This window comes from Dermacentor silvarum, chromosome 11, assembly GCF_013339745.2.
Source record: "Dermacentor silvarum isolate Dsil-2018 chromosome 11, BIME_Dsil_1.4, whole genome shotgun sequence".
Lineage (NCBI taxonomy): Eukaryota > Metazoa > Arthropoda > Arachnida > Ixodida > Ixodidae > Dermacentor > Dermacentor silvarum.
Window position 1 is genome coordinate 76776875 of NC_051164.1, and position 26274 is coordinate 76803148.

The following is a 26274-nucleotide window of genomic DNA, read 5'->3' on the forward strand; positions in this document are numbered from 1 at the left end:
GCGCAGGCACGTCGCTGTATATACGCCGCCGTTCTTCAGCCGTCGACGGAACCGCCGCCCGCTATCGACGTAATAGTGACTCCTTGGAGCAATCTATCGCACGCCCGAGAACCGTACAGCGCGATTCCCATTTATAGCCTGAACGGCAGTACCGCGCCGCCTAATGCGAGCGCAATCTTTCGCAAAGCGCTAATGGCAGCGGTGGCCCGGGCTCCGGTTCCATTATACTCGCATCTACGACGTAACAGCGTAGAGAAAAGATAGATGTTCTCACCCGGTCTTTGCGCCGCGATACGCGAATGCCGAGACTCACCTTCTCCGGTTGTACGTGTATTCGCGACGAATTTTGCTGCTGCCGCCAGAGTGCTAATTTCGTAGGGTAACGTGAGGCGGTAATTATTAGGCGACTCGGCTTGGCTCAGCGGGCCGAGTATTTTGAGACCACTGGGGGGGGGGGGGGGTGCTTAGAAAACTTCATGTGTTTTCTAATTTGTGGCGTAAGATAATAAAAGACCCCCTCCAGTACCACGATCCCATTTCTTCACGCGGGAGACCCTCTGCTCCAATCGCAAATGTTTCCTTAACTTCGAGAGGATGAAGAAACGTAATTGGAAATCGAGAAATGTAGACGTACCGATGGCTAAGTTGCTTTTCGAGGAGAGACAGCTGAGACGAAGCTTTATGGGGCGCCGAAGAAGCAAATACTCAACGACAATCACATCTCATTGTATTCCGGTAACGGTATTACGTGTCACGTGCACGAGGTCGAGGTCGAATCAGGAGTAGGGGCAATAAATATGCGGATCCAATGCACGTGTTGGAATCTGTGAGGCGAATGGTTTAGCAAAGCGGTTAATTAAGTGCTTTCCAACTGCCAGCTATGCGTACAATTTCGTTTTACTTTAATCACATCCGACGTGTAATCTCATGGAGTGTGCATGTTTATCCACCACAAGTCTCACAACTTTAAACGTAATGCAATTTTTATGTTTACGCACTACATCGCTCACAAACTATGTCGAAATTCAAACTCCAATTAGCGGCGGATGCGCAGTGTGGGACGTGTACGCAGTGATGTTACAAGGACGAAACGATGTCGACCATACTGTTGTCCGGACGGAGGCAGAATGTCATCTAAATGGCAATGGAGTGACTTCTTTTCAAGAAATAAATCTCTCGGGAAATGAATTTTAAGCTGTTCTTGCAATACCTAATCGCCGTGGCCAGACGACGCATTTCACACCTTGCTCCTGCTTCCGCACAATAGGGGACCACTTGGTTCGTCGGTGTTAAATTTTGAGTAGTGATTAGCTGGATAGCATTCGGCATAGATGCAATGAGTAATTGAAGAGCGTCGCCGTTGAACTTCGGGGCTTCTTTATGCAGCCAATACGCCTTTCTTTCTTGAGTTAGGTACTGGTCTTGAGTGAAACAGTGTGTTACGCCTATTATTGCACCCGATCGGGCCTGAATAAGTTAAACGACGGAGCGTTAAACGACGATTCAGACTGCTCGTAATACGCCGTTTTTAGTGCGCTATCATCATAGTGCTTTTATTGATCGACAGAACAACGTCATTGCCTTGCACTAAAACGTAGGCGTTCGACTATTGTTTACACGCAAAGCAAGTTATTCGGTTCACTTATTCTTCTGTTATACCACTGGTATATCCCGTTTTTCAAGTGGCCGTCGATACAGGTTTTCGGAGGAGAAAGGCACTAGCCGATGTAAGTAAATGGTCGAAATTCGAAATGACTCGTTCATTTTTGACGAATCAGACAATACCTTACCGCGGGAAAAAAAAATAAACGAGCCTGTCGATATTCAAATAACAATCTAAAGGAAGGCGCGCGTTGTTCAAAACAAGTGCATACGAGAAAGAACGGTGAGGTATCGGACGTTATGAGAACAGACAACGAACGATTTGAAGACTTGCCTCGCTGTCGGCGAAAAAAAAAAAACAGAAATAAGTAGTAAAAAAAAAGTGCGCCGACTCTTACGGAGAAGCGCGCGCAGCAAGATCGCGAATAGGATTTGTCTTAGAAAAGGAAGATGTCGAAAGAAATTCGTGAGATGGAAGGCGACGCCTGAGGGGCACGGGAGACAGATAGTCTCATTTAGAACGATTTCGGAACGTTGCATGGCGCCGTGAATGAACGCTCCCACTTTTTTTTTGTCCCGTGTTTCTCTCGGGAGGCACAGCAACAAAAGCTTGCCCCCTAAGGGAAGTTTGTTTTAAAGAACGCGGCCCTTTTGTGCGCATCCCCGGATTCCCGGAGAGAAAATTTTCTCTCGGCTCTCGACCCCGACGCGTTGTCTGTGACGCTGGTGCTGACGCATTCGGCGTCGCACCTTGGTTCTCTGACCTTTCGAGATAAGGAAACGAGAGGGCCGAAACTATAGAAACGCTGAAGCGAGCAAGAGAACCGTATAAAGAGAGGAGTGTCCCTCAGGGATGAGAAAGGTTTTTCTCTGCACCTCCACCGCCTCCTTGTATTCCATTCGCGCCGTTGCACCCTGATTCGATGGAACGAGAACAAGTCAGCATGCAAGTCACGATCACCGTGCCACCCAAAAGGGCAACAAAAGGGGGTTCTTACGTGTGTATAGAAGCGAGGAAGGATACGGTGAACGGGAGTGAATGTTTCTAAAAGCGCCCAATGAAGCCGAGGACTTCTTGGAGCGTGTCGACTGCACGACTGACAAGAAACAGGAGGGTAAAGACGACGCTACTGGTTCACGGTCCTTGGAAGCGGCGTGACGTCACGCAGAGCCACAGGTTCGCTCCTATGCACGTGTGAATCGGCAGGTGCAAAACTGGTCGGCGATTTCAAGCTGATTAAGGAAAAGGTTCGCTGCTAGCAAGACAGGCTATAGCTTGAGGAACTCTCGTTCAAGTTAAGGCCTACCAGAGCTGTCATTTATGGCTGTCCTGTATAATTATATTTCCTGATTACGTCCCTCACGGTCTGTGTGCGTGACGTAATTGTTGTTGCTGTTCTTGCCTGAGTGAAGTGGCGCGTATAGCTTTTGTCAGGGGCTACTCTGCGCCTTCGCCTTAAGCCCCAAACGCAAGGAACACGTTTTCAGCACATTTTCAGCGTTGGCGCCAGACGGCGTCAGGCGGCGTTAGCCGCCGTTGTGAAGAACCGCGCGACGCTGAAGGCTACGCTCGCTCGACGCCGAAGTCCGGCCATGCCAGATCGCAGCGTCGACGCTCCAAGTGGCTGGGAATGCATGAAAGCCCACCGACGTCGCTTGACGCTGTCGGGCGCCGACGCCAAATGTCCATCGGAAACTGGTTCCTTGTGGTTGGCCTTTATATCTAGTTCGGCTCTGTGGTGTGGTTTTTGTGGTGCTCCTGACATTGGGGACTTCTGGATTTGCGAGCACGGGAGTCCTCGTCATTTCCCCTTGCGCTGGAACTTGGGCATACTACAGGAACACCCTAAAACAGAGCCTGTAGTTGGCGTGGTGGTGCTTATGCTACGTAGCCCGCATGCTTTTGACAATAGGCTGCACACAGGACCGGGAATTGACCAGGGTTCACCATGGAACCACAATGAGTTTGTTTCCTCGATTACTAACGTAGATAGCGCAAGAAAACAGCGTAACTAAATATAGAAGCGAGAGTGAGTAACGTAAAAGCGCGCAAGTCGATTCCTGACGAAATCGAAGGGGATATAGAAGCTTATAGATAATATCGCAATAGGTTTAACGTTGTTAGGAATAATACTTCAAATCGCATTGCGAAGTGTAGATCGGTAGCTTCGCCTTGCTGTTTTTGCATGCTTGGATGTTCCGTGGTGGACACGAAGCTTACATTGCAATGGTTTGGCGACTTATGCTATTGGTCCAACTATTGGTCCAACAATGCGAGTGTCCTTGTCAGTGAAGAAGTCACTGACATTGTCGTTTCGCAAGTCCCTTACCAAGTCGTATACCAAGCCACTTACCAAGCCTGAGACGGTGATGTTCTCGCTGGTGCTGAGCGGCAGAAGGTCGGTGCCGATGTAACCTTCCACGGCTTCGACAATCTGCGCCGGCTCGCACGAGACGTCCGGCTGCGGCGTCTCCCACCAGCGCTCGGCGTACATGGCTCCGATGAGCCACTGGTACTTGCGGCCGTACATGCCCATCTTGTAGGCCTGCGTTATCGCACAAGGGCGCCGCGAGTGCGATTACGCGCGAGCGAGCGGCAGGTGGTCCCGTGTGTGCGCTTAGAGGGACTCTATAAAGAGAAACGCTGAGTCGGGTTCCACTGACGAAGAGTTGTTTAGTTCATTTCGTAGCAATAGACTGAATAGCACTGACAATTGGGCGAGTTGGTACGGATGCAGGGCTTCAGAACAGCACAACAAGGAAGACGAAAAGACGAAAGAACACACGAAACAAACGCCGACTCACAACTAAAGTTTATTCCATATCACAGAGCAGATTTATACACACACGTGGCCACACACAACGCCAAAAGAACAACCAAAATCCAGAACACGTTAACCATTCAGGTACAGGATAAATATATCCTGTACCATGGTTAACGTGTTCTGGATTTTGGTTGTTCTTTTGGCGTTGTGTGTGGCCACGTGTGTGTATAAATCTGCTCTGTGATATGGAATAAACTTTAGTTGTGAGTCGGCGTTTGTTTCGTGTGTTCTTTCGTCTTTTCGTCTTCCTTGTTGCGCCGTTCTGAAAATAGACTCAATATTAGAAGAGAAAATGAAGGACAAAGTTTCATTCTGTCTTTTGTTTTAATTTCGCGCCACAAATTTGGCGTTGGTACGTCAGTGTGACGCCACGAATTTCAGCGTATTTTGTCGTATTGGGGTCGTTGTGGCTTAGTAAAAAGTTGTCTAAATTTGCGTCTTTGGCTCCTTTAGCATACAAACACAGTCCACGTTTACCGATATAACGTTAACTATAGAGGCGCGAGCAGATGCCGTCGCCAAAGTTAATGACGTCACGGCGACCTGGTTCGGGAACTTGAAGGCAGCGTCGCCACCACTCTTTAGATTCAAGCTTGCTTTAGTTTCAAGCTTGCAAAATCAAGCTTGCTAGCGGCTTTTGCCTGATAATGTTCATGAGGATGAACGTGATGATACGTGGGACAGGAAGTTGAAGGAAGCGACCCCTAACAGCCACGTCGGTGAAAGCTATACTGATCAGTTAATACACAGTAAGTTGATTGGAAACAAGTTAATTGAATGTGTTAGAAGAACGTTGTAGTTCCTCTTATTCTGATGAGAATACCGTTACGCTCTTTATTCGGGTCTTAATTCTCTCACCTGACAGAAGACTTTTCGGGCCCAGAACTCGTCAAAGTTGCCCAAGATGATGCGAACGTCTTTCTCCTACAAAAAAGAAAGGGGGAGGGGGGGGGCGGAGAGGTATAGCCAAAGATATTGTGCCAGCAAATGACGTGAACGCTCCCTTCTGCAGTGGCACCTATTGCTCGGGAGGCATTGCGTATTAGTGTAACAGCTGTCCAGCTACTGTGCTGTCTGACGTCATAACTACACCTCTACCTTATAAAAACCAAGTGATACACTGCCTACGATGTGCTCGAGCACAAACTTAGTGTAATTAAAGCAATTGTAGTGCGCATGATTATATTAATTTATTTTGCTAGTATTACGTTATTCGCGCTAATGGGCACATAAAATTGCCAGGAAATCGTGATTTTTTAAGTAAACAACACTCACTAACTTTTTAATACAGCACGTCCAGCATCACCGTACGTGTTGGAATTTTGCTATCGAAGCCGACCGGTGCTTAAGGTGTCTCTTGTCAGTTGAGAGCCGCAACAGTTTCAATTTATTCGTGCCCAGTCAGCGATCAAAGTATATGCCGTACTGCGTAGGTTTGCGTGGCGTAATAAAAGCCTTGCAAGCGTTGCCTACGTGATGTGAAAGTAAAGGCCCTCTCACAGAGCATCCACAGGTGCCTTTAGGGTAAGAAAAAAAAAACGTATATGAAAAGAAGAAGTGAGTGGAATTCGCGATAAAATGTTGAACAACTTATGAAATATGAGACGAGAGGCTTGTGGTAAATGCGTCAGGTGAGCGAGAAAAGCAGCTTATAAACCATCCTCGAACTATAAGTGTAAGCTCTAACGGACATGGGCAGCGAATAAGTGAAAAAGGGTTGCTTCATTCTTATAAAAGAATATTAAAATAACCGGCTCTGAGGTCACGGATGGCGAGCGCAGATGTTTGCAGCAGAAAACGCAGAATAAAACTGCACATCGTCTGCGAACGAACGCCTTTTGCTAAGCATGTTGGTTATGTTTTAAGTTCGTTTTGTCTTCTTGTCATGTACTTGCGCATGCTCACCTGAATTCACAGTGTCAATATGCGACAGGTAACATCACAACCAGGATGGGAGAGAAAATTCTTGATTCTATTGCGCGCTATTGTCATCACAACTGATCACTAAATGGCGCTAATTGGCTAATGTTAATTTTAAAAATGTGATGACTCGAAGGCACATCACGAATAACAGAAAAACACGCAAGCATACAGGAGTGGACGGAGGTGTTATTTATTATTTTTTTGTCATCCCTTTCTTGCGCACTTTGTCCCGTCTACTTGTGTGTCTGTCTGTGTTATTCCTGTTGTGTTTTCCAGTCAACGTGTTCTAAAAGTTAGCTGTCGTGACCTTTGCATCTCAGTAAAGTGCAGCGTTAGACGTGTATGTAAAGGTATTTGCGTACGGTACCGAGTGTCAGGGATCGTGCTCGCGCCAAGTGCAAACAACAACGCTCGCTCTTCCCGGCGCTTTCTGCAATGCTCAAAGTGCTGCAGCTTCTCTCGAAGCATTTCTCCCAAAAGTTTCTCCTAAAGTGTTGAAATCCCGCGCGCTCAAGATCTCGCTCCCCACCTCAGTGGCGCTCCCTATTGTGAAACGTCACTCAGCGCGAACCGTGGTACGTAATCCCTCAACTCACGCGCCCTCTCTATTGCGTTGTTGTTGTAGCCCAGTCAGCTACAAGCAAGTTCTTCCACTAAGTGCGCCCCTTTCCGCTTTCGTTCGCGATCGGCATAAAACCCCGACGCCATTTTAGAAAAACCCTCCACTCAACACTTTCACCTCGACTCAAGAAAGTGGATTGCATCGCCACGTCTCGACAGAAGTTGCCCCTGCGTTTCATTTCATTCCACTTCCGTTCTTAAGAAACGTAGCGTGTTTTTCAGTCGAAAGGTGGCGCTGTGCTCCACTCGGTGGCCTGGAGGAAGAGCTTATAGGATCGTTTAATACCAACAGGGTGAGTCTCACTTCTATTCGGATCGCGCTCGATGAAAGGATGCCTCAGAACGTCGTTATTTTATTATTTGGAAGAGAATTCACAGCTCTTCTGTGCTACTCAATGCAGTCCTGCTGTTGTTACTTTCCCAGACGTATGTATGAGCGAGCTTCCACCATTCCTCAGTTGTTTTAAACGCCGTCTCGTACCGGGCGTTTCCGATTAACGGATGCTTCTCGATCATTCAAACTGCGTAACGGAGCGGTCGCACCAGCTCATGGTGCGCTAGGAGCCACCGCCTTCTCAAGTGCTTTCGAATGTGCCCCGTACGGCGTCGTTGGGCTACCTCAAGATGGTTTTCTGGAAGGCGAAGAGCGGCCCACTATCAACCAGTGACGCAGTAGTAATAATTTCCTTTTCAGTAAAAATGGGGGGAAAGGGAATGAGATTGTAAAGGCGTGCGCTTCGCGTACCACTGGCCATACTTATAAAGGAGGTGACGCGTTCACGAACAATTCAATTATTATTATTATTTTTTGGTATCGAACAATGCAAACAAAACAAACCCATACCTTGAGCTTTTCAAGTTCGTGCTCGATGTCGTCCCCCTCGCCGATACCCTGCACCTCGTCGATCTGGATGTTCGCCGAGTCCAGCACTGTCAGCAGGCGGCTGTGCGGCTGCGAGCGAAGAGGAGGAGACGCGTGTGTCCCAAATAAATTGTTGGGTTTTGAGCCACGACAGTAGGAGCAATCAGAGTATGAGCTGTATTTGCGTCGATTCCGAACATGCAGCGCATTCCTCTAGTAATACCTAGTAGCCTAAACGTTCGTAAAATTAAACCGATCAATCGATCAATCAATCAATCGATAAATAAATAAATAAATAAATAAATAAATAAATAAATAAATAAATAAATCACACTTTATTGTCAGAAGTTCGTTAGATGTCTTGATTGTGCAGGCGAACGCAAAATTCCTGAGGACATCCGGAGGAGGGTTCGTGTAATTACACATGTGATACACTGTTTGAATAGCTATATTCAAACGGTTTATAGAATAGTTAATAGAAAATTATGCACAGTTGAATAGAACAGAGATTTACAAGCAGTGACAAGGCAGTAGCAAAATATGTGCACAATTGCCAATAGCATCGAAACGGGCTGTTAAAAAAGAAAAGAAAAGAAAACGCGCCCAAAGCAAAATTTTCCACACTCGTACCAACCAAAAAATTGCGAAGTGACACTGTCACGCTTCTTAGAGGCATGACCAATACATACAGTTGGTACACCATAAGTCACCTGGAAATGAAACTACGTGTATGCCCGGGAGTGTACTTCGCGCACGGAAACAATGTTTTTTTTAAATCTTTTTTTTATAGATTTAGAAAGAAAGAAACACGAAAGTGGATCTTCAGCACGTATTGCGAATAGAAAACAGCTTGTGATATGTATAAAACAATTATAAATGGATAATCGAGAGAGGCCTTCGGTTAAGGAATCAGTCCCCTTTTAAACAGCTGTCCGAGTGCATATTCGTTATCGACTTAAGCAAATTCCTTTAGTTAATCAAGACTACTCCGCCGAGGCAATAGATATACGAGCTTTCTTACATAAAACTATGACCAGGTTTTTCTTCCTGCGTTTTGTAACGATATAAGCAACAAATTCGATTTCAGCAAGATCAGTTCACAAACTTCGAAGCATTCGGACATACGGGCGGTTTACTGTTTTCTTGCCTTTCAAGTGTGGCCGAGACAGTCTTAAGCTGCCTATTGCATAACGATGGCATGATTTATTCAGTGAATCATCCCTGAAAGGTCACTACAGCTCGGCAAGAGATCAAAGCTCTTGCGATCACTAGTTAGAGCCTCTCGATTACACCTCGGGGCAGTCGTCGTATAAATAATTTAGAATTGAAGGACGTGTGAAGCGTACCGCTTCGCCATAGCTTCGTTATATAAGGACGAAACAAAAATTGCAATTTGACCCGTAAGAGAACCAGTGAAGCGATAGCTGGTGAAATGCAATGTGCAGACAGTCCATGCGGTGCTTGTTGGAGTGAACTTTTGCAGTAGGAAGTGTAGTTCGGTTTATGGCCTCGACGCAAAGTCGCGCTGTTAAACTTTGAATCACGCAGAACAAACTAGCCCAATATCTGACGCTACTAAATTAATTTTAGGCGCCGTGGCTGTATACAAGAAACTCAGCTCCTGCTTCAGAATGCCGTCAATCGCATTTTCCGAAAAGCAAATGAAACATCTTTCTTCCACGAGCACGAGCCTCGGATAAGAATCTAATTGAGACGCGCAATATCGTGTTTCGTTTTTTTCTAGACTTATTTCTGACGCGAAAGCGTCAAATGGCTCATTAAGCCAAAAAAAGTCGGTGTTCCTCGTCTGTAGCTGCACGTGAATTCCCATTGGCTGCGACGCCACGGCACGAGCGCGCCCCCACGGAGCAAAGCGGACAAAAGGGTACTAAGGTCCCTAGCTTGTTTCATATAGGGACCTTAAAGGCCACACCTGCCGCGGCAGTAGCGCGCCAGGTGTTGCGTGACGGGAGAGGGCATCACCGTGACGCCAAATCACCCTCTCTCTCGCTCCCGGAAACCTGTGTTATCCGCGCTTTCCTTGTCCGCGTAAACTCTCACCTGCGTTCTAACTGCGTCTATAGGTAAGGCCAACTCAAAATACCGCCAAGCGTCCCAACGCGCTCGCTTGCCCGCGAGGAGTTCATGACTCGAAGGACCGCTCAGCGGCGTTCAGTTGGACATTAATGCTATGGCACTTTTTTTTTTTCTTGCGCCGCTGTCTAAGTTTCTGCTTCCCTTCACTAAAAGTTCAGTTATTATTCAGCGGCGTTTTCGTTTTCCATCAGTCGTCCCTGTGTAACCGGCCGAACCCTTCGTTGCGGGGACGGAGGAATGAATGAGAAGCAGCTATAGTCGGCTGTTGAATGGTATTGTGACTGCCTGTTTACCGCGACGACTTTAGATTGCCGCAGAAGTGAGCTCCTGCTCTTCTATCCTCCCTATAAATACTAGTCCACAGGGGCAACAACGACCCCGCAGAACACCTTTCTAGCTGCTACAGCGTTGCGTTCGCAAACTCTCGCGCACGCTCTAAACTAATCCTCGGATTGCGAAACGCTGTTTTTGAAAGAAGAAGAAAAAAAAAACTGATCTAATGAAAGTAAAAGAAAGGTCAAATAAGAAGCCCCAACAGTGAACACAGTGCGCGGGGCGTTTGTTTGGTGAAGGCCTAACAAGGCATTCGACCTTTTGCTCCGTGTGTTTCCCTTATATAAATCCCGCCGGCTTTGGCTGTCTTCAAAGTGGATTTCTGGGGACTGAAGCGCCTAAAAAAAGCGCGATAAAATGTGAACGAAGACAAAGAGAAGAAGACCCAGCCATATGTGCGTACACACGCTCGGGGATAAGGAGAGCCTTTGCCCTTTGGCACCGCATGTTATACCGAGTTCTGCCTCGTGGAGAAAATGGAACGAAATAAATCATGTGTCTAGACAAGTCAGAAGGTGCAAAAGGACTGCTGATGAATGCATAAAACGGGCCAAGCTGTCTGGCGGTTAAAAAAAATCTTTGCCTCAGCACTTTTTTTTTCCTTTCCCCTCATATCTTATTCAAAGGCCGGCCGTTTCTTCAAAGGGCTCTCAAGAAAGATTATTATCTAGATTAAGGAGGGGAAATTTTCACTTCGGGGCAGCGTAAGGCACGTCCCACAATAGTTGAAGGAAGGCCAAGGTGTTGAGTCCCACCGGCAAGGTTTAGAGCGCGAATCTTTCCAGAAGCCAATTGAGAGGTTACTTAATTAAACTTGTGTACGCCGCGATTCAAACGTGCGTTTATTCTTATAGCTGGTCGCGACTGTGACCTATAACGTGATTAGGACACTCCCTTCGCGTCATCGCTTGGGATTCTAAAGTAGTTTGCAAAGGAGAATCTTTGTGTCTTAGTGCGATTTCAAAGACGCAGCCTCGCATTAGGCATTCTCGTTATACATTGGGTCACCTACTGAGACAGTTATCTCGTTTCATTGATCGCGGGGCACTGGCGTCGTGCTCGTGCCAAGAATGTAGGAAGAAGTTATATCCTAAGAGCGAGCTTTAAGTGTGTCGTAAAGTGTTGTTCACCTATCCTGAGGTGTTTTATAACTGTGCCCGCGTCCAGAAAATAAATAATTATTGCTCCATCCTGTTATATTTCATGGAAGCCGGACCAAAGCCTATATTCTGGGATGCTGGCCCGCCACACGAATCCGTTTGGTGAATCTTTGATCATACTGCCGAGCGTTACGGTGGAACCAGGGCCGGTAGTAAATAAGGATTTTTTTCGCTCGAATCGATCGATGATGTCCAAATCCACCGCCTAGCAACGGCTCTCTATGTGTGTGCCAGAAACTGATCTCTAAGGATATGCTTTCGCTCACTGCATGCACCGCAAGCTATTTGTGAACCAGAAGTACGTCATAGACACCATGTTTTGAACATCGGCTAATAATTTCTTATCATCCACTGCTCCCCACCGGCCGATCCAGGTGATAACGTAGGCGGAGTGCTGTTCGGGCCACTGGCGTAGTGTGAAAAAGAAATAGCGCTGCAATTGAATCATTACTTTACTCCGGCCCTACTTCCCGCTTCTATCACTCTCAATAGGCATTGTAATCCGCCGCGGTAGCTTATTGGCTATACCGTTGCACCGCTGAGCTCGAGAGTTCGATCCCGGCTACGTAAAAGAAGCCCACGTACCAGTCGTACCTAAAGTCCCTATATAAGAAAAATACCGCCATCCTTTGATCAACGCCGCTTCTCTCTTTCTTGTATCTCCGATTGGACGATGATAGCGTGTGCTTTCATTTCTTTACATTTTTTTCCCGCTTCAGAGCCATGTTGAAAGTCACACAGCGCAGCCGCAGTGGCCGGCGGCGGCGGCGCGCGCCCGGTCTGAAAGCTTCAACGCGGACTTTCTAGGTGCGCCACCGTCGACTTGCTTGCGCAAGCAAAAAGTAAAGAAAACACACACACACACACACACACACACACACACACACACACACACACACACACACACACACACACACACACACACACACACACACACACACACACACACACACACACACACACACACACACACACACACACACACACACACACACACACACACACACACACACACACACACACACACACACACACACACACACACACACACACACAAAAAAAAAAAAACAAAAAAACAAGCGCTTTAGGAGAGGAGACGGCCGAGGAAAAAGTAGATGTCGGTACTTTTACTATATAGATAGTATTTATGTGACGTCACGCAGCCATATCTCACCGCGCTGGTACCCAAAGATGGCGGCTACGATGACGTCAGCGCAAAGTATTATCACACGCAAACTGTTGCTTTTTCACGGCGATTGTTTTTCACCAGTTTATCATTGTTATCGCTATGACGTTCGACACAAGACGCGCTTTTTGTTGCTGTCATGCTGTGATGTTCCTTGCTTACGCCCCTTCTCGACCTGCTGGTACCCCAATATGGCGTCCGCGTTGACGTCCTTGCAACCTATGCATAGGGACTTTAGTCGTACCTAAAGTCCCTATATAAGAAAAGTACCGCCATCTACTCTTTCCTCCGTCATCTCCTCTCCTAAAACGTGTGCTTTTTTCTTTATTTTTTTTGCTTGTGAAAGCAAGTCGACGGTGGCGGCCCTATAGAAAGTCCAGGTTGAAACTTTCAGGCCGGGCGCGCGCCACCTCCGCCGCCGGCAACTGCGGCTGCGCAGAGGACTTTCAACATGGCTCTGAGGCGAAAAAAACAATAACAAAATATAAAGAAGTCAAAGCGCGCGCTATCATCGTCCAATCGGAGATACAGGAGAGAGCGAAGCGGCGTTGATCAAAGGATGGCGGTACTTTTCTTATATAGGGATTTTAGTCGTACCCTCTGGGTAGCGTCACATCGCGGCAACTCACTGAACTAAGGCGAACCAACGGCTCCCATTGCGGAACGAGCGATTGTACTGGCATTGAAAAAATAGAGGAGGTGTTGGGTATGAGCTAAAACGCACGAGCGCGTTATCAAGCGCTCACCTAGGCAGTACAGTGGCGCCGACTGGCGCCGTGTTTTTCGACTTCAAGGGAAAGGATTCCGCTGTTCTTGTTTCGAACATCGCCCCCTTTCACTCCTGCTTCTGCCCTCTCTCCAGGAAATCTTTGTCCCACGAAAATGATCAGGACAGACCGGTGGTCCCATTTTGCGCGAGCTGGGTATCATTCGTGCTTCTGGAAATGAAAACTGCCGTCATCCAAGAATGTAAGGCTTGATTTATCGCTCCTAGATGCGTCGTCACTCACGTTTCTACATTACTGCTGGATGCTCGCATTTGCCCTTTCTCTTTTTCTGCGTGTAATCGCAGCATAAACGTCTCTGTGAGCTCGCTATCCATTATCTGCGATATTTAAGCGTACAACAAAAAATAAAAGCGGCCGCTGTCTGTTCTGATCGCTTTCGTGAGACCAAGGTTTTCGCATTAAACTGAGCGTGATAAAAAATTTAATTATTGGGTTTTACGTGCCAAAAACCACGATCTGATTATGAGGCACGCCGTAGTGGGGGACTCCGGAAATTTGGACCACCTGGGGTTCTTTAACGCGCACCTAAATCTAAGTACACGGGTGTAACTGAGCGTGATGGTACTGCTTGCTATGTCATGTAGTCAGTCTTTAAGGCATACTAAACTAACTACAAAAAATGATTTGTGTGGAATTAGTTAATTACCTTTAATAAGATGCTCCCCCCCTCCCCCCGCCCCATAAATGAAAAAAGAAATAAAAGTATACCGTGAGAAATAAGTAGGTAAGCCAGAAAAAAAGCGCTATAATTAAATACTGGTAGCGATGCCGCCTTGAAATAAGATCGTTAAAGATCGTTACAGCCCAAATAGGAAAATATATTTTGAAATCGGTGACGGCATACTGAAGCACAGGCGATAAGGTTTCAACGCGAAATTCGCGAAAGTTATCTTTCACCGCCATTTTCTCTTCCAATACCTGCCATTATTACCACAAAATTAACGAAAACGGAATAAAAAGAATGCCAAATGAAATAGAGATGCCAAGTCATTTTAAACTGATAAAGCCTAAACTGATTCGGCGTTTCTATTTTTTTCGCATCCCTTTAAAAATCGTGGCCCTTAGATGGTTCTAAACACTCCGAACATTGCACACTCCGCCATTCTATCGAATAGGGACGGAGCTTTGGCGTTGGCCGCCACCAATAATCGCTGCTTTCATTCGGACCCGCCGGGGTTGCTCAGTGGCTATGGTGTTGGGCTGCTGAGCACGAGGTCGCGGGATGGAATCCCGGCCACAGCGGCCACATTTCGATGGGGGCGAAATGCGAAAACACCCGTGTACTTTGATTTAGGTGCACGTTAAAGAACCCCAGATGGTCCAAATTCCCGGAGTTCTCCTCTACGGCGTGCCTCATAATCAGGTCGTGGGTTTGGCACGTAAAACCCCATAATTTAATTTAACTTAATTTTTGCTTCCATTCGTCTTACCATCGGTGCCGTGAAACTACGTCAGCTAGAGGTAAACTAATGCGCAACAGAGGGAGTAAATATATATATATATATATATATATATATATATATATATATATATATATATATTTATATTTATATATATATATATATATATATATATACGCGTGCTAACACTCAGTCCTTCGCGAATGCGCATGAAAAACTTCCGAGGCAGTACCCAAACATTCTCGTTAGGTTTAGCGTATGGAACGAATGGTCGGTTCTGCGACCGTGCGGCGAAAGAGAGCGCAATGGCGGCAAAGCGGACCAGGGCTGTCTTTCCTTCGTGACGTCTCGCTTAATCAGCCTCTCTAAATAACTCTTAACCGGCGCGTGCAGCTGAACGTGAACGCGGGCGCCTCCGAACCAACCTCCCTCGCTTTGTGTACGTGTGTTTTCTCATGTGCTCGTGCGCGCGTGCGTATGCGCGTCGGAGCATTCCTCGTAATCGTGTCATCTTCGATTTCTGGGGGAAATAGCGAGCCAGCGCTCCAGTTAGGGGCTGGCATTTCCGTCCTTTTTGTTGAATACGCTGCTCTTTTCCTTTCTTCACTTCTAAACGACAGCTCGTTGTGGTGACACTAAACGTGGGAAGAGACGTATGATTGCGCTAAGAGTAAAATCGGGAAGCGTTTCGTGAGAGCCGAAATCATTTCATATAATTTTTAGACAGTGCATGACAATGAATACACGATAATCATTGAATGTTCACTTGAATGGTTGATTGTTTGTTTGATCGATTGATTGATTGACCGACTGTCTGGATGGTTGATTGATTGATTGGGTGTGATGTTCCAAATAGACGCATGGGCTGAGAAAACGCCGTAGTTCGGGTCTATGGATTAATTTTGACCTTCAGGCGGTTCCCTAACGCGGACCCGGAAAACGTTACACGAGTGATTTAGCATTCAGCCTCCTTGAGAATGCAGTCACCGCGGTCCGAATAAAACCAGACCCTCTATTGGACAGCAGCACTCATGGCCACAGATCCACAGCGGTGGTTGAGTAAAACGCCACACAGAAAAATAATTCACACACACACACACACACGCACACGCACACGCACACGCACACACGCACACGCACGTATATATATATATTATATATATATATATATATATATGAGAACAAAAAATTTCAAGTGCTTCATCAGCTTACATACGTCAAAGGAAGAAGCTTCATGAAAAAAAAAAAAAAAACATTGCCATCCACACTATAATGGCATGAAATTACAAAGGAAAGCCATACGTCTTTTTCAGAAAGTGTCGCAGTTGAGGAAAAATTTGCCCTGGTCCTGGTTTCGAACGAGGGACCAACGCCTTTCGTGTGAGCTAACCAGTGGGCTCATCCGCCGTGGTGGATTAGAGGCTGGGGCGTTGTGCTGCTGAGTACGAGGTCGCGGGATAGAATCACGGCCGCGGCGGCCGCATTTCGATGGAGGCGTAATGCAAAAAAAAAAAAAAAAAAAAAGAACGCCCGGTTGCCGTGCATTGGGCTCACGTTAAAGATCCCCATGTGGCCCATGTGGACAAAATTTCCGGAGCGCCTACGGCATGCCTCATAATTAAATCGTGGTTTTGGCTTGTAAATCCCCAAATTTGATCTCTCTTTTTTTAATCAGGGGGCTAGTCTATCGCGGCCATGCGGGTTTCTCAGAAACCCGTAAGGGTTTCATTTGTAGCTCTCACGCTACTATCGGGAGGATGACAAGCCTACATAAGATATCGAAGGTCACATTGAAATATGTAGCACATCAACGAGCAGCCCAAAGATTGAATAGAGAGAAGAATGAATTATAAATTTATGTTGCTGGCCAAGGCCGGATGGTTAAGCATGCTGGTGGGCTGCGAGGGAAAAAAATATATTGCTAGGCCCAAATGTGCAAATTCAAAAGTAAGCACGTTTCACTAGTATAACGCAGACATGAGTGCTATAGGTTAAAGTACTTAGCAAGCACACATGCGATGTCCTTCTGGCTGGGACGATTCTGTTGCACACAACGAGTTCAGGGGTTCGTTTACCGGTTGGGTGTCGCATTGCGATGGGGGGCGGAAAGGGAGAACGCTTTGGGTTCAGGACATTTAGGACATTTTAGCCAGCACAGCAAAAGCAAGAACAACACCAAATCTATGGCATTATAGGTTCTAGATTTCACGTTTCGATTAGAAAAGAACGCGGAAAACTTTTTTTTAGCATTTGCGCGCTAACACGAATTCTTGAGAGTTTAAAATTTCAAGAACGAATAATAGCCGAAACAAGATTAAGCAATCCTAATACGTTTACGATACGCACCAAGCGGAGCGATGCATAAGGCACCCGTTAAATGACAAACAGCAACAAGAGTTCTGTTCAGAAATGGAAGCAAGAAGAGTGAGCCTCTCGATAGAACCGCTGTTTTTACGTAGAAAAAAAAGAGAGAAAAAAAGATAAAGAAAACTCATACAGTATACATTACGATAAAGAGCATTCATAGGACTTAGGAACTAATAGTAACAAGCTGCTTTGTCTGCGTAGTAACCGGATAGTAATGCGTCGGCGCTTTAGTGCTGCTTTTTCTCTCTCTATTTTTCTTCCTAAGAGCAGGAAAAGGAAGACGAAGGATTTGTTGGTGACCTTTTAGAGCCAGTCTGATAACGGCAAGGGAGACGGAAACATGCCCATTATGCCGAATTACCGAGAAAAAAAAGAACGGATAAGCAGCAGAAAGAAAGCGAGACGAAAGATAAAAGAAAAGAAAGTAGAGATGGACAGAAATAAATAGAGGAAGAAATGCGAAGGCATGCCTTAAGGGCAAACGGAAACTTGGTAGTAATAATACCTTTACACAGCAGGACGCAAGGGAAGGGAGGGGGTGGAAAGGGAACGGTGCGGCATCCGGACCCCTGACAAAAAAAGAGAGACGAGAAGCGGAAAGCACCTGTTATCTAAAGCGGAGCGCCTCGAAGCATAAAGACCGTATGCGAAGACGACGCGGTACGGTCGGTGGGCACGATAGAAGCACGAAGAGAGGCTTCAACCGACCGTGGGGAAACAAACGCCGACGAAGAAGTGACTCGGAAAAAGGCAAAGAGGGGCGGAACGTACGTTCAAGAAGGGGGTAAAGGGTGGTGTAGGAGGAAGAAGCAACAGCACTTTGAGGGGGGGTGGCGGGAAGAGAGAGGGAGGGATGAGGGGGGGGGGGGGAGGAGGTCGAACGGCGCAACATCTTCGCTTGCGTCGGCAGAATTGAAGAACTCGGGGTTCGAGTCACTGGCGGTGGCACGAGCGAGCGACGAGGCAGCCAACTCTGCGCGGCAGAGGCTTCCTCCATATACTTTGGCAGCAATCGGCCAAACGAGGCTCTCTCTTCTTCGCGATGATTTTCGGGAAACAAACAAGCTTACAAACATAGGAAAAAGGGAGAAGCGGTTCCACAAGCGAGCGAGGAACGACGCGTCTTACTACCGAAGATAAACTTTCGCGTTGCTGCACTCGCGTTAGCGAACGGAGTAAACGCGGAGAAAGAAATACTACGATAGTGGGCCAAGAAGGACATCTAGGGAAAATGGAAGAGAAACGTTGCGCGAGTGTTCGAGGTACGGGTTGCTCGGGTACACAGCTGCTGGCAGCAGCTGAGACGTAAAATGTTTTCGAAGAATGCAGAAAGATATCGTCGTCGGCCCCTATGATTACTTGATGCGCCATTATTATACGTGACGCTCGCTTCGCCCCCAATGTGAAATGATAGGTGGCAGCGGAAAAGTAGGCATCGGAGGAAGCAGTTCTGCGAGGAAGATAAGATAGAAAGAATGGGGGAAAAAATGAGCGTAGAACAGCTCGCGATAGCAGCTGATGCGCTTCTTCGAAACAGCGGCTGCATTTTGCATCTATAGAGTAGTACTGGAACTCCGTAGCCGAAAAGGAAGCACGGCGTGGCAGTACGCGGCACGTTTGTTTTTTCGACTTTGCGACCTCTGAAGTTACATTATTATTATTATTATTATTATTATTATTATTATTATTATTATTATTATTATTATTATTATTATTATTATTATTATTATTATTATTGATTGCTGCTTCCCCAAATACCATTTGAATTCAGGAATGATGAAGAGTGCCGCCACGCTTAGTAGAAATTATGCTGTCGCTTACTGTACGTGTTGCACGATTAATCGTATATTGTGGGCAACGCACCTGGTGCTAAAACAAAGAAAGATAATCTGGCGTTATTGAGAACGAAACGAACGGATCAGAGGGAACACGCAACTCCTTCACATTCCTCATCCCAAGCGAACACACGAGAGCATTCTGACACGCTTGCTTGTCACGTTATTGCTCCGCTCATCCGCTATCAAATTTCAATTTTCTGAAACGCGCGCGAGCCTTATTTATCATTGTTCCTTAGGAAGGACGGGCGGCGAAGGTGAAAGGGGGAGAGGGGGCTTTTCGGAACACCGGATTCACCCGCGTAGAAATTTTCGAAACCCGATGCACCACTCCATTATGGGGCTGTCACAGCCATCCTTCTTTCATCGTAAACCACGAAGATGTTTGCTACGTGCGAGTGTACTGTGTTCGAGTTTTTAAATCTTTCCTTGTTTTTCGAGAGAAAAAAAAAAAGATTGGCATTTATGATTTTGTTATCAATCTCTTGCTTTTCAAAAGCCTGCCGACAGACTTTCGTGCGAGCGTGGTCGTGCCTGTAAAGCGTGCTTTGCCTCAAAATTTGTTGCAATGCGACGAAGCGGGTCCTACAATTTTCAGTGGTCGGAAAACGCGTGTGAGAATTCTTGGCCTGGAATCCCGTGGAACACGAATAAAAAATTGCAAGTCGTGACAAGGGATTTCAAGTAAAACAACAAATTGAACGGTGATTGGATACGCGAAAGGACGAAAGAAAGAGAACAAACAATTAAACATGCATAGCACTCGCTCCCACTTATGGGCCGGTATTTTGTAGCGATGCGTTATGCTTTATTCTATACTAGTCTTATCATCCATCGCTCACGGCCGGCTGATGCCGTTGATAACGTGAGCGGACCGTCGCTCTGACCATTGACCAAGCGCGAAAAGCGCGAAAAGGCATTAGCATTGGAAAGGCATCACTGCAAAATACCGGCCATGGTTGGCTTGTTAGGCTAAGCGCACGAAAATTTCCCTGCGGTTATTGAATAGTCTAAATATTTTCGATCGCATCTTCGGGAAAAAGCTAATGGCGTGCTGTTGCATTTAAATTCTTCTTCATTCCTTGTCAAAGCAAAGTTTGCATAGGTACTACTGTAATAAGAAATGTTTGAAGAATATCTGTCGCATGTGTTCGACACTCTTCATCATTTTTTTTCACTTTCATGGTTCTAGTGAGAAACTTAGGTGCCCAATTGCTGAACATAAGCACCATCGATTGTTGGCTCATAATTGTCGATGAACATTAACATTAATTGTCGATTAAGGCAGACCCAACTACAATTGACATCTACGTAAAGTGAAGCATTCTCGGTGTGATTGGCTCTTTGATCCCGGCCTCAGCGGCTGCATTTACGTGGTGTCCAAATGCAAAAGGATTCGTGTACTTAGATTTAGGTGCACGTTAAAGTACCCCCAAGTTGTAAAAAAAATTAAACCGGAGTCCCCAACTACGACGTGCCTCAGTATCAGATGTTTGTGTTTTCACGTAAAACCCCGGAATTTAATTTTATATTCATTTGAGGCCGAAGTGATAAGCTAATTGCGGTTTAAGACTCTGTTAATAACGCATAAAGATCTCACCAGTGCGTATCGAGGATTGGTTTGGTACAGCGTCCCGACCCGGGTCCAGTTGAAGTGCTTGAGCAGGGCGACCCGGGCCTGGTTGAACACGGACTCGGACGGCACCACCCGGAAAAAGTTCGGGTAGTTCTCCAGGGTGTACATCGGGTGCGTATCGGCGTAAGTCAGCTGCGAAGGAGAAAAAAAAGAAAGAAAAAAGAAGTTAGTAAACCTCCCGAGATTCTTAGCAGGCGTCCATCAAGAACGGCGTTAGTTGCGTGCATACAGCAGTTGGGGTTGTGCCCAAATCCGGCGTCCCATTGACGTCTTTCGCTGGGTAACAGAAACTGATCTCGAAGGCTATGTTTTTGCTCACGGGATGCGCCGGAAGGGCCGCAGGAGTCGAAAACACGTCATGAGCACCATGTTTTTGGCATCGCCGACGAACACAATCTTGCGATGGCGTTGTAACATCCAGAGGGATTAAAGAAGAACGGCTGGATAACATAGTGGAGAACCAACCCACGAATACAGAACTTACAGGCATGTTGTGTGCAGATATTCTTGAACGTTTATCAACTTCCACGGTGGCTCACTGGCTTTGACGTCTACTGCTGAGAACGATGTCCCTGAATCGATTCCAGGTCGCCGTGGTGCCGTTATGATAGTGCAGGAATGTATATGTTAAAAACTTCTATGGACTAACATTTCGCGGCACAAGAAAGAATTCCAGTAGGTGGCCGAAATTTAACTACAAGCGACCCCCCCCCCCCCCCCCCTTCATTTCTTAGCTACAGCGTCCCTCGTTCATAGCCTGCGCGCTGCTTTCGACGTTGAACCTCCATATTTTGTTTAATGCTCATAAAGTTTCACGCTTCGCGCTTGGCTTTGCTTACAGTACGCCATTTGTGAGTGTCTCTCTTTGACTTCGGTATGTTAAATTAGGAAGACACTCTTGCTGTTGTACTTGATAATCAAATGGTTGTCAAACGCTGAAATTCTCTGATATGGCGACAGCTGGACCAATCAGGATGAAAGTTGTCGCATTTAGCAAGCGAAAGTCGAAATCGAAGGATTGTTGGGAGTATATATTTTTTAACATTTCGGTTAAGATATGCCTGGCGATAATAAAAAAAAGTAAATTGAGAAATTTCAAGATTGAAGCCTCATGTGTGCATATTTGTAAGAAAAGTAAATCTCAGTTATGTCGAGAGTATCTGCTGAAGCGACTGAGCGGACTGCGTGTGAATATAAAGAAATGCCCTTTCGGAAAACTGACGTGATAGATGTAAATGCTTCGAGTAAACTGCAAACATACATGATATTCTTTTCCCGCTTGAGCTGGTCTTACAAATATCTGCTTTAAACAATCTGTATAAGTTATTTCTGTGTTAAAATAATAAAAAACATTTAATTGAACTTAGTTGAGCGGTTGTCTGACGAATCCACCTCGGCGTGTCAGACGCTTCTCTGCACGCAGAAAAAAAATGGAACGTGCCGTATCGCTGTCAGTACATACATCGCAGGGGCCCGCTGATAATGTATGTGCGAAATACTGGAAGTAGGCTTTTCCGCAATGCGGGGGTTGCCCTACGCGAGACGGACGACTTCGCGCTCACGGCACCATTGAACCAAGGATAGGCTTGCAGGCAGCGAGGATTTTCCTAAGGAAGGCATGGTGGCAACGACAGCGGCACCTGATCGTGTACTCTTGCCTTATTTCCACTTGCAGGGCTACGTCCGCCATCTTGTGCGGGCCAATCGTGATGTGCGGGGAAGCGAGCCTGCCGAATGTTTGCCCACCCCCTTGAAAGCTGTCACGAGTCGAGGCAGGCGCGAGTTCCGGCGGTGCCTCTCCTGTTGCGTTGCTTTTGCGTGCTTCCTCAAAAAATGGCAGGAATAATGAACAATGCTAGGATCCCAATTATTCCCGCTTTATACAAAAGTTGACAATCGCTTTAGCATACGCTAAGAGGATGAAGGCGAAAGCCTGCGCGCTCGCGAGACACTCATTAAATTGCTTGACATTCTCATTCGAATGCGTCGTTAGTTCCTCTAACTTGTTTTCTTCCACCAATGGTCGTGGGTTCGAGTGCCTTAATTAACTCTATCCAAATTAAGTTAGAGTTAACAGTCGCTCAAATCCACGACCTTTGTTGGTGGCACTGTGGTGTAACCAACGCATGGCTGGCACCACGTGGCATGATGGCACCATGAATTTTGATGCCATAACGCCGGACAACGGATTTCTTCGACCCATGAGCCATCTAAGGTTTTCGACTCAATAATCGAAGCATTAGACGTGAGTCTGAGTATCGCGGTAGCAAAGGGGAGAAAAAAGTTACTCCATCTCCCGCTAAAGGGAACCATGTGTGGATGCGAAGCAGCGGGGAGATGGTTAGCTTGAGCGGGAGATGGTTTCACGGCAGATGGATTTCACTACCGTGGCGCCCCCAGCGGAGTATGCATCTGTCGCACCACCTGTCGTGCGCGCCGCTCCGGATTCCTAGAGAACAGAAAGGGGGGAGGGGACGCGCATGCGCTGTGGGGGTGTGGCACGCAGGCGCCGCTCCATACAGTAGAGGATTCCTAAAGGAGAGAAAGGGGGAGCGTAGGAAAGGACCAACAGGGGGAGGGGACGCGCATGCGCTGTGGGGGTGTGGGACGCCGCAGGAGGGACGGACAGAGCTGCCGGCAAGAAATGCTTCGCATTTAAAAAATAGCGAGCGTAACATTATTCTCCAGGAGACAGCCATTTGTTCCAATCAAAAGTCTGCCCGGCTCTTTAACTGGCGAGAAGTTTTCGAAACGAGACTCGTTAAAACTTCTGAGATAGATAGATGATGCTGCCGGTGGTCCTGGATTAGCATGGGCGTTTGAATAAAGAGCAAGAGCGCGCGTGGGCGCAACACACCCGCACACGTGAACAACGCGCATACGCAATTGCAGGAAGGCGCGCGCTCAATCAAGCCCCATAATTTACGTACATGAGAGTTGGGCAACGCAGCATCTGACCTTTTTTGCAAAACATGTGCGGCGACGTAGCGACGGCTGAAATATTCATGCTCGAGGCGTTCAGACCAAAAGCCAGACACACCGCAGGAGAAAAAATATCGTGCATTACAGGTAGTGTAATCAGTTTTGATTAACATGCGACGGGAGATTAAGGAAATTTTGAAGAGTGTTTTTTTTTCGGTGGCGCCAGATAGTTGAAGCTGTTGCCACAGTAAACTACTACTGATTAAGCAACGTCCGCTCCAAGACGTGAATTGCTACATAACCGTCAAAACTTGTCAAGCGTAACTGACAAGCGGGCGGCTTCGCTCGAGACCCAAGTTGGAGATTTCAAGTTTACCGCAAAATGACGTGAAGGGAAGGAAGGCTTTATTTATTCGTCGGTATTTTTTTTATCTGCTTCATTTGGTCTGCTTCATTTTTGATCTGCTTTTGGTCTGCTTCATTTCGAATACTCGCTGAAACCTTCTTGGGTTCGTGTTGACTGTGCAAGTGAACACCCTCCGCCACGCTATGTAACCATCACGTTTGAAAACGACTCTTACGAGGGAATTTGACGTGCCTTCAGCGTTTGAAAGTGTCATTTAAATTTTCATCACGTCATATCACCTCGGCGCCGCTTCGGAATATTTATTGCCTCTTTAGTTGCTAAATTTATAACTTTTATTTTGCCAATTGTTGGGCCTTGTCCAGACGGGTTTGTGTGCCCACTGATACAAAAGGGCTACACAATTCCTAAATGCACTTCAATGTACTGTGAGATAATAAAGTTTTGCGAAAATTACTGTTTGTTCGGCGCCCCGACGTGAAGATTAAACGGGTGAAAGATGTAGACGAAAAGTTACCATGTGTCCCATGCCCACCGAGGCATACAACAGTGTTGCGTCAACAGAGTTGACCATAAGATGACCCGCGGGCGCATGCTTTTGCCAAACGTGCCCTTCTGTCGCAAGAACATGGAATGGCAAGTGTGAAAATGGCAAGTGCGAATGGCAAATAGTGAAACGGTATTGCCAGACGTGGCACGAGCATTCGCGCGCATAATCAAAAGTAGTAAAGAAAACATTTTGTTGAATCGGAAGTCAAGAGAAGGCTAGCTTGGCGAGAACGAAGCTCTTACCGCTGGCGTTCGAAAGAGTTACGAGTCCTAACACGGAATGAATGGGCGTTTGAAACGACGCCAGCAGTGCTAAATCCACATCAACTACCATGGACAGGCGAAAAAAAAAGAAGAAAGAAAACGACAAGCTAATTTGTTTAAACATTCCGCAGTACTACTGCACCGATTCATTGAATGGAGGGTAGTTAGATCGTGTAACATTACTAAGTTGCGGCGCAGTAGCTAGATTGCGGATTCGGCAGTGTCGGGAAGCAGAACATAGAAATGACCGCGACAAACTATTCCTCTATATGGCGTCAACATGCTTCCGTTCCACTTGGAAGCAAAGCCTTTGTCCTTCGCCGGCCATTTATTATCGCCGCGCCAGCAGAACGAGACAACTGTTTATTCAGCGAGACTGAGGCACAGCAACAGGCGGCGTATAGCACCCGAAACTCGCATTTAGATAACGACTACGAGAGTGACTGGCGATCACGGAGCCCTTACTATACTTGATATAGTTTTCGACGCATCCGTGAAGCTTGCAGCAGGCGGCGAGGCAATGAACCCTCCATTCACTCGCACGCCGCCGCCGCCGCCGCCGTCACTCTGATGATTTGAGCGAGAGGCGCTAGCCGTCGGAAGCTGTACGCGCAGCCGAGCCAGAAGGCGGGCGAAGCCAACGCGAGACAAGATAGTACGCGGCGTCGTTCGTCCGAATCTCTGGCGTCCACTGGAGCGGGAGCGAAGGACGAAATCGCTCTCATCGATGTCGTCTGCGGAGAGAGCGAAGCGGAGCCGCGCAGCTTGGCCAAGATTAATGGCTCCTCAGCGGCGATCAGCCATAATCCGTGTCGCGCGCATTCAGTCTGATCGAAGGAGTTCCGGTCGCGCTCTTTTCAGCGACGCGAGAGAGACTCGGTGGTGGCGGTCGCAGCGAGATAAATAAAGAAAAAGAGAGAGAGAGAGGAACGTTTCTCCCACGTCTACATCGCATCAGTCAAGGACCGTCGTTTGCAACGGAGTCGGCGTCGAAGACGCGTCGGCAACATGGCGGCGGATGGCGTCGGCACCGCCGCCGGGGCGGCTCGAAGGCACGGAAACTGAAAATGGCCGGCGTACATCTTCGGCCTCCTCGCATGGTGCCCCCCTTTTTTTCTCGCCGCATCGCCTCCTCTGTTCCCAATTCCCGCCTTCTCCCGAGACTGGACCTTATCAAGATGAATGGATCGGGCGTGCTTGCTGGGCGCCCCGCGTAGCGGAATCGCGCCTTGGGCGCGTAGCTCTCGACGCGAACGGCGTAGCTTGCTTGTTTGAGAACGGAGTATATACGAGGCATGGATGGCTTTCTTTTTTTTTGCGCGACTTCGAGTTATGGTTACCGGTATAAGGGCGGAGAGATTAATGTATCGCCGGGCAGTAAATGAAGCATCGGGCGTCTCGCGCGATCTTTGACGTCCTGCTGACCAGCCACGTAGCGCAGTTAATACTCCCTACGAGATCTTGGAAGATCACTTCTCGAAATACAGCGGGAAAAGCTAAAGAGGCGTCCCGAACATTTCTTGCGTTTCTTGGTCTTGGA

At 47.1% G+C, this 26274-nt stretch overlaps 1 protein-coding gene across 1 annotated transcript in view; it reads right to left on the reverse strand.

The window, feature by feature from the left end:
* Window positions 1-26274, reverse strand: part of LOC119433994 (gamma-aminobutyric acid type B receptor subunit 2) — a 350459-nt gene that overhangs the window by 76827 nt on the left and 247358 nt on the right. The window contains exons 3-6 of the mRNA XM_049658564.1: window positions 20600-20767; window positions 7816-7923; window positions 5286-5351; window positions 3957-4148 (exon numbers count right to left, since the gene is read on the reverse strand). Of these exons, the coding sequence (XP_049514521.1) occupies window positions 3957-4148; window positions 5286-5351; window positions 7816-7923; window positions 20600-20767 (534 nt within the window). The remainder of the gene's footprint in view (window positions 1-3956; window positions 4149-5285; window positions 5352-7815; window positions 7924-20599; window positions 20768-26274) is intronic.